At 47.2% G+C, this 9,439-nt stretch overlaps 1 protein-coding gene across 1 annotated transcript; it reads left to right on the forward strand.

Moving 5' to 3' along the window:
* Positions 1-2,574: 2,574 nt before the first annotated feature.
* RNF222 (ring finger protein 222) lies at positions 2,575-9,439 on the forward strand. The gene is made up of 4 exons (XM_081028191.1): positions 2,575-2,745; positions 5,548-5,595; positions 5,902-6,116; positions 6,761-9,439. Exon 4 carries the CDS (start codon positions 6,788-6,790, stop codon positions 7,421-7,423), a length of 636 nt encoding a protein of 211 aa, XP_080884317.1. The 5' UTR covers positions 2,575-2,745; positions 5,548-5,595; positions 5,902-6,116; positions 6,761-6,787; the 3' UTR covers positions 7,424-9,439.

Genomic DNA, 9,439 nt, shown 5'->3' on the forward strand with positions numbered 1-9,439 from the left:
TTCCCCAGAACACGCTTCAGTGCCTCAACTATACCACCCCTAATGTGGCCCCAGAACAGGACACAACTCTCTGATGCAGCCTGACCAGAACAGCGGCCACTCATTCCATCCTTCCCTGAGCTGAAAACTCGTCTTCCACCAATCAGACTGCATTTATCCCCTCTGCTGAGAATAGTAGGACACTATAAAATGGGTGGTAGGATTTGCAACAGATACTTTATTCACTAAGCTAAGACCAGATTGGCCAGACCCTTTAAAGGAGGAGGTATTCAAGTCCTCTTACCCGTCTTTAGCCTTCTCTTTTTGCCATGATGATGATGAAGATAGAGAGATAAGAAGGAAGGAAGGAAGGAAGGAAGGAAGGAAGGAAGGAAGGAAGGAAGGAAGGAAGGAAGGAAGGAAGGAAGGAAGGAAAGAAAAATAGAAAGAAAGAAAGAAAGAAGGAAGGAAGGAAGGAAGGAAGGAAGGAAGGAAGGAAGGAAGGAAGGAAAGAAAGAAAGAAAGAAAAAGTTGATGGGGACCTTAATGAATTAGACAGGGTTCCAGGCACATTATTGCATCCAGTCATTTAATCATCACAATCCTATAGAGCCTTATTTTATGGGGCCAAAAAGGTCTCCATTATTATCCCCATTTTTCTGATTGAAGCAACTGAAGCACAAAGGGGTTAAGTAACTTACCCAAAGGTACAGGCATTTTCTCTTCATATAAACACACACAGAGCACTTTCGAACGCTCATGTACTGATCTCAATTTCCCAAAGATCCCTACTATCAAATCCTGTAGTGTATCACCTTCTGGCTAATATACCTGTGCTCTCAGTTTTTCCTGATTGCTAATTCCCTTCTGACTGTCAAAACTTGGCCCTATGTCTCTCTCAAGACCTGGCTAGAGCCAACCTGATAAAGTCAAGCTAAAGTTTCTACAGCTGATATATTTACTCTTTCAGGTAAGTTTGTCTGTGTGCGTATATGTACAAATACATAGACACATATATACATACACATGTATATATAATTTTTAAAGTGGAATTCTTATTTTGGAACATAAAACTATGACAAGCTATGATGATAAATATTTACATATTCAAGGTAATCTTCAAAATTAAGCTTCATAGCAGAGCCTGTGGAAAAGAGTTGGGGGCCTCTAGAATTTCATATTACTCCGTAATCATGTCACATTAGTCCGAGTCTAAAAACAGTCCATCCTGGCTCAGTCCCCTACCCGAGGGACACACAAGGCATTGATGCTGAGTATTTGGGACTCGTTTTCAGGAAGCCCTAGGCAGAGTCATGAAGCACACTGCCAAAGGGACCTGGTGCTAACGGAAGGAGAGAAATTTGGGGAACCCTCTGGGAGTAGAGTGGCAAAATAAAATGGGATGCCCAGTGAAATTTGAGTTTTAGATAAACAATGAATAATTTTTAGCATGATTAGGTCCCAAATACTGCGTTGAGCATACTTATACTAAAAAATTATTTGTTTATGTGAAATACAAATTTATGTGGGTAGTCTGCATTTCTATTTGCTAAATCTGGGACTGTCTGGGACTTCCTGGGGAAGAAAGTGAGAGACTGTCACCACAGTTAGTACCCAGCCACCTCCACGTCCTGGACGAGGTGCAAGGTGCACTGCCCTGACTGTCCTCCCCCACCACCCTCAAGGTGGCCAGAGTTGGTCGGGGGCCATCCTGAGTCCCCGTATGAGGTCACACTCATGCTGGGCTGTGCCTTGGATCCAGAAATCTCTTTTTTTCTCAGAAGAAAACCAATTTCTTGAGATCTGGGAGGGAATTCCCCAAAATGATTTTTAATCCTGGCTTTGTTCCTACCTTATTCTTAATTATTTTTTTCTGATCATGAAAGAAACACACTCACGGTGAAATTCAAATATCACACGAATATTTAAATTAGAAAGTCCCTCCAGAAATGATTACTGTCAAATTTAGTGTGTCTTCTTCCAGATTTTTCTCTATAAAAATGATCATAGGTTGTTATCATTTCTATAAATAGCATCATATTATACAGACTCTTCTGAAATGTACTTCTATTTCACATGATATCAGGGACTTGTTTCCATTCAGGTGTGCATTTCTAACTCATTGGTTTTATTCTGCCCCAGTCTTTCTCCCAGTGGTGTTTGGTTTTTTGAGTCTCTGAGCCCCTTTGAGTGTTTGCTGAATGACAAGTACACATAGCACAGCCCCAGTCTGTATACGACTTTGGGTGTCATAATCTTTCCGAGGCTGATCTGACCCTTTCACCCTGCGCATGGCAGGCGTGTGGGAGTATCACTGAAATGGGTCCAGGAGGGTGCAAGATTGTGAACGTGACTTTCTTAGTGTTGGGATGGGGAGACCCATCTCTACGGAGCTTCAGTCAAAGGGGCTCTGGGTCACTGCCTCCGTGTGAGACCCACTGCCTGCCCTGAGTACCCATCCCTGGGCTCCTCTTCAGGCCAGGGGCTCCTCTCCTAGCATCCTCATCAAGATCACGTGACTCCAGCAGCTGCCAAACCCCTGGGCAATGCCAAGAGCCGCCTGGCCGTAAACGGGTTGAGCGACATTCACTTCCTGGCACTGTCCTCCTGACCTGCTCAGTCATTAGGAAATGCCTCAGCGGCAGCTGTCACAGTGACAGCAACAGAAGGACGTGCTGCCTGCCCAACACCTCTGGGTGGCTCAGATCTGCCCTGCGGAGGACCCAAGTGGAGAGGTGGATGCTGCTCTTCCTGGCCCCAGCCAAAGTGAGTCTGGGGGCCCTGGCTGGGGGTGGGGAAGGAGCAGGAGGGATCCAAGCTAAGTTGGCAAGGTTTGGACTGAAGCTGGAGTGATACAGAGGTGTGGCAGTGTGAGTGTGTGTGTGTGTGTGTGTGTGTGTGTGTGTGTGTGTGTGTGGTCTCTTGGGGTGGGGAAGTGGTCACAGCTGAAGTTTTAGGACTGCTGCCTCACAGGCTCACTATCCCAAGATGGGGAGGCAGGGGATCGCCTGGGCTGGTGACAGCCCCAACCAGTCCTCACAATGGGCTGCTGCTGTGGGTGAGGCTGGGAACTGGGGTTTCAGAGGTCACCTCCCTTGGGCCAGCCCTTGTTCTCCGTGGCCTCACAGGTAGCTGGAATGGCAGTTCTGTTTCGAGAACTCTGAGGAGGAAAGTTTGGGCAGTTACTTTTCCATCAATGCTTCTTCATCTGGTGTTTTTTTCTTAACCACGTTACTAAAGTATGTCATACAAAAAGCTGTACATATACAACGTATACAACTGAATTCTGGAGCTCTCTTGAGGTATTTTCACCCACGGATGCTTGTTAAATCAGTGTTTCTGTAGCGGTATCAGGGCTGGGACCTCCTGTTCTGCCATCTTGCTCTCGATTCTTCATCTACTCCTTGAACCAAGTCTGGAAGGCCCTCTATGGAGGCATATCCGACCCCTCACGAGAGGCAGCAATTCATAGCTGGGCTGCCTATCCTGCGTCTGCCCTGTACCAGCAGTGTGGCTTTGAGCAAATTACTTAACTTAAGCCTTGAGCCTCAGTTCCCTCATCTGTAAAATGGAGATAATACCTACCTCCCAGAGTTGTCAGGATTAAATGAGGAAGGAATGCAAAATGCCAAGCACATAATTAGTGTTCAATAAATAGTCGCTGTTATAATTATTTATTATTAGCTCAACTCTGTTCCCACCTCATCTAGGAAAGACTTTGCAGCCTTTCTCTCCCCACAATTTTCTAAAGCACTAATGGGAATGAATTTTGGCATATAATGTCTTGCATTGTTATTTAACTAGTCTGTGCCCAAACCAGAGCAGGATTCTTGCATTTGTTCCTTCTGCTGCCCTCTCCCTTGCCCCAGCACCCAAGACAGAGTCAGGCCCATAAAAGGAATTCAAGGATAAAGAATGAAATGGAATTAAGAGAAAGGGAGGGACACGAGGAGGGAGAGGTCAGGGAAAGACTGAGAAAGGGAGGTGAGAACAGGTGGAGAAGGAGGGTGGCATTATCAAAGCATGAATGATATGCCTCTCCTGAAGCACAGGAGGGAGAAAGGATTGCCCAGAGAGGATTCCATCAGTAGGAACGGGGATGTCTTTTGCTTTTGCACAAACTGACATGAAAAATAGAGGCTCTTCTGCCCCCTCCCCTGCACTTCAGGAGGATAGTGCTTCCTGACTTGGCTAATATCTACTCACTCAATCTAGCAATTGATTCTAATAATGGTCTCTATATCGTCTATGGAATCCTCTCTCTCTCTCTCTCCCTCCCTTCTCCTTCTCCATCACCTTCCCAGGTGACCTCAGACAAGGCACTTCCCCTTCTAGGTCTGCTCACCTGTAAAAGTAGATTTAATTAAATTACCTCAAAAGTTCTTTCTTCCCCTAGCATTCTCTTATTTATCCATTTTAATTATCTTGCCTATCTTGATACCTTCCTCTCAGTTACCCAAACCACTTAAGCTATTGCTCATCATTCCTTCTTTTTAGAAAATATTTTTCAAGAACATTTACAAACGTCCACTAGGCTCTAAAGTTTTATGAAGGACTTTCTTGATCACCGCTTATCTCCAATGTCTAGCTCAATAACTAGCATGCAGCAGGTAGATATTTGTTGAATAATTGGATGTATTGATGGATGGATGGATGGATGGATGGATGGATGGATGGATGGATGGAATGAATTACCACCATATGCCTGTGGGGAGTTATGAAACACAGGAGGACACATTAGTAGTTGGTTGGCTTAAGAAAATCATGGTCATTCTGAGAATAATTCTAGCTCAATTTAGACATTTATCAGCATTATGAAATAAAAATGACTGAGAAACACTGGCATCACCATCTTAATTTTTATCCATTGCCTAATACCTAATCTATTGTTATCTTTTTCAGTTATTCTAATTTGAAGGAAGCTACCCTCTGTCAGAGGTGTGTGATTTTTTTAGTCATCTACATAATAAGGACTATCTGAGGCGGAGAGGGAAGGAAGGGAAGGCAAATGCTAGGAGGGAAGAGAATTCGGCCTGCCTTAACAATGACCTCTAGCATTTATTGAGTACTTACTGTGTACCAAACTCTTCGCTCACATTAGCTCACTTAATACTCTGAACAACTCTAAGAGGAACGTAGTATTATTATTATCAACCCCATCTTACAGATGGGAAACTGAGGCTGATAGGTAAACAACTTGCCTGAGGTAATGCAGACAGCAGTGGACACAGCTCCAGAGTCTGAGCACTTGAAACCCCTACCACCAGCCTGGGAGACACACTGACACTCTCAGAAACCAAAGATTGCAAACCCCTGCAAAGGTTTAGGTGGGGCCTTCAGGGTCCCAGGCCCCCTATCCCAAATTTCATCAGGTTTTTTGGGAGAAATTACTTTTACATATTTTTGCTCCTTCTTAGTTATAGGACATTTCCAACTTGGTAAAATGGATTTAGAACCAAACCAAGAGAAGGGAGAGATTCCAAAAGATTTGTGATTTGACAAATGATAGTTGTCTTCCTGTTAATTAATCTTGTTCCCATTATGTCATCTCTCACTTCTACTTATCAGTGTGTCCAGGGGTCTTTCGTCATTGATGGAAGAATATATCAATAACAGGTGAGCATGGTTCCTTCTAAAGAGGCTGTTCTGTATAAGTTCAGAATACACAGTTGTGATACTGGGGACTTTTAAATGAGAACACTTGGGCCTCACCACATACCCAAACTGGTATTTCCCTTCAAGGGCATCATCTTGGGAAGCTGTGTATTTAATCAACAATTCTGCCATTGCTAAGAACATTTTTGGAGCCTCTCCTTTGCTCTCAGATAATGTTTAAAACCACACTGTAACTTTACGGTGATGCCATCTCTTTGATTTAAAACAGTATCATGCCACTTGAACACTCATTTATTTTCCTACCAGGCTTGGTGCCTGGTGATTTTTCACCATTTTCACAATACCAGACATATCCTCAAAGGATGAAAATCTGCCTTCACTGAGGTTTATCAGAAGGTTCTCTAGCGGCCTCAGGAAGCCCTCTAAGAAGAATTTGAAGAATGGCTGAGCTGTGGCAGGTGAGGAATGAGTCCACAGTTCCCTGACATGACTACGCCAAGGGCCAGCCGGCATTTGGATGTGTAAGTTCTGTGCTTTATTTTCAAATCAGTCATTGCTTTATAGCCACACATAGCACAGAGGAATGCAATCCAGTGACTGGATACAAACCAGTGGCTCAGCCAATCCCTGAGCACAGAGATTAAAAAGGAACAGAGGCTTTTCTGGAAAATAGCCCCTCTGGGCACAGGCCCCCACTGGGGCCTGGACTGAGGCTGGGGGACCATATGCTCAGCCATCTCCTTCCACTGGGAACTGGGTGCTCCTGCCTTCACTTCCGGCAAGGAACCAGGAAGAGGGGTGAGCTGGTGATCTCACCATGTGTGTATGTCATGGTTGAGGTGAGGTAACAGGGAGGCTCTACCCTTATCACATTCCATGCACCTCCTTCGAGAGTCCAATATGGCTCTCTTTCATTATCTGTCTCCTAAACCCGTCTTCCAGAAGCACCCCCTCATCTAAGGGTCTTAGGCTCTAGGTCTCAGGTCTTGGTTTGATTCAGGTAGGCCACTGAGGAGGAGCAGCAGAAGATGAAAGCGTAAGAGGAAAAAATAGAGGACAAGAGACAAGAAGAAAGGAAAGGAGGAGGCAGTGGAAGCAGAGGGAATTAAAGAGAGGAGGAAAGGAGGAAAAAGGCACTAATACTGACAGTCCTTCCTGCCCTCAGCTAAGGCCGTTCCTTCCCAGAGCAGCCATGTCAGAAGGAGAAAGTAAGGACAGCTCCAGCAGTGAGTGCCCCGTGTGCTACGAGAAGTTCCGTGATCTGGAGGGCGCCAGCCGGACATTGAGCTGTGGTCACGTGTTCTGCCATGACTGCCTTGTCAAGTACCTACTCTCCACTCGTGTGGACGGGCAGGTCCAGAGGACAATTGTCTGTCCCATCTGTCGCTATGTCACCTTCCTCAGCAAAAAAAGCTCCCGCTGGCCCTCCATGCTGGACAGGAGTTCCCAGACCCTTGCTGTGCCTGTGGCCCTGCCCTCTGGGCCACCATCAGACACCCTGGGCCATACAAACCCCCTGGCCACCTCCCAGCCTGTCTGGAGACCATCCCCAGGTCAGAGTGCCCAGCTGCCGTTGGACGTGCTGCCCAACCTGCCTCGGGAGCCTCAAATCTTCATCATCAGTCGTCATGGAATGCCCCTGGGGGAGCAGGACAGTGTCCTGCCGCGGCGCAGCCTGGCAGAGTTCTCTGAGGCATCCCCGGCCCCCAGCTCCACCCGGTCATTCTGCTGCCGCTCCCGGGCCCTCCTGCTCATCACCCTCATTGCCGTGGTGGCTGTGGTCGCCGCTATCTTGCCCTGGGTGCTGCTGGTGAGGAAGCAGGCATGAATGGTGGCTCTTACAGGGGCCACCCAGTGAGGCCCAGCCTGACAGCTGCTCTGGAAGCTGCCCTGTTCCACCCAGCCAGGCTGGCCATGGCCTGGGAGCGGGCAGAGGGCCCCCAGAGCAGACCGAGGCCCACCAAGCCCCGAGGGGTTGGTGGGCAGAGGGGAGGCCTGAGGCAGAGGGCGTTAGGACGGTGCCGACTGAAAATATGGCGGCATCTTCTCACCTTCCATTCCTCACTCCCAGCAGGCGCTCAGACAAGACAGGGAGGCTGGGAGCTGGTGATCTCTGAGGCTAGAGCTGAGCTAGCAGCTGAGCTCTGGACTGAAACTCTAGGTTCCGGGCCAGGATCAAAAATGTGATGGAAGGCCCTCCTCAGAAAAAACATCTGTGCCACTCCCCACCCTGTGTATCCTCAGCAGATTCTTCTTCCTCTAAGCTAGAACTGAACAAAGTGGGAAGATGGGTGGTTACCCCTTCCTGTGGGATCCCCAGCCCTGAGGTGTAGTCCTTACCTGCCAGGTGACCTACCTGAAGCCAGGTGGGTCTCCCGAGTGGGGACAAGGAATTCTTCTGGGTGGGGGCCCCATAGCAGGACTCCTTCAGGTCAGAATTCCCATCCAGGATTCTCTAGTTTTCTCTCAGGAACAAACGGAACAGGTGGCACAGGGGCCAAAAGCACATGTGTTTCCCAAAATCTCAGCACCCATACATGACCCTCACTGCTGGTCCAGTGTGCACCTTCCCACCCCCAAGTCCTCCTTGCCCCCATATTGCCAGCCTGGAAGGTCTTCCTTGAAGAAGTAGCTGATCTCCGAGGCTGTAGCCCTGGATTTCTGGGAGAAGTAACAGAAAAGGGTCTTCCTGGGAAGTTGAGGCCACATCAGAAAACAGGGTTTTCTGTTTTCTGATAGAAGGTGCGGCCAGCAGAATTGCCGCACAAACAGAATCAGAGATCCCCCCCCCCCAAGCTTCCCAGGCCCAAGCAATTGTCCAAATTTTGAGTCAAGAATGGACTGGAAGCAAGGAGTGCAGGGGACTCCCGATGGCCGAGACTTGAGTCAGCTGAGAACTATGTGGGCAAATTAACCCCTGAAGACTCCCGCCTCTCTACGAGCTCAAGTCCTTCTCATGACCCAACCACTCATTAGAGGCCACACCAGCCGGGCCAGTTTCCAAGGTGGATTCCCAAGCTGGGCAGGGTGAGGAAGGGTGGAGAAGAAAACAGCTGTCCTTGTCAGGGATACTACTGTTTCAAGGAATCTTGAAATCCAGGTACTGTTGGCTGCCGGCCAAGGCCTCTTTACCTGGGGAACCCCATCCTGCACTTTGCTAGGGGACCTTGATGAGAACCACGAGGGAGCAAGTCATTTGGGAACAGCTACTTTCTGTTTATTAAGGCCCATAAATCAATGGGCCATAATCTTAAATTAAATTTAGGATTAAAACCAACAAAAACCTCTAGCTAGTCTCTCAAATAGGTTGTTGTTCGCAGCCCAAGTTTGCCCACAGCTGAGCCCTCCCGCCCCCAGCAGTTTGCTATCTATGGGGAAAGGAATAGAGCTCTGCCTCTTCTCTATTCCCAAATGGGTGGTGGTCATTTGAGGACCAAGGAGGAATGGGATCCAGGCTACAGGGGATATTTGGGACACAGGAAGGTTTGATTTAAAGCACGTATGGGCTTCTTTATGCTCTTTTCAAGACTAGAGAAGAGCACAGGTGCCATTTGGGGGGAGGGGAACAGGTGGATTCATGGAGAAAACATTTATTATAAGAATAAAAATGTTAAATTTACAAAGACTCTAATGAGTCAGTTTTAACCTCAGCCAGGCTGCTCTAAACAGTGTTGTGGATTTCTGGGGACCTGATTTTAGTCTTTTCAGATTCTGTTGTTTGCCAAAAGTTAATTTCAAAATACCTGTAGAGTTTTCATTGTTCAACAGTGACTTGTAGATGGCACTTCTTTTATTTTCTAAGAATGTCAAAAGCTATTTTTAAAATAAAGATATATATTTTCTC

Source organism: Rhinolophus hipposideros (genome assembly GCF_964194185.1).
Source record: "Rhinolophus hipposideros genome assembly, chromosome: 20".
NCBI classification, from domain to species: Eukaryota; Metazoa; Chordata; class Mammalia; order Chiroptera; family Rhinolophidae; genus Rhinolophus; species Rhinolophus hipposideros.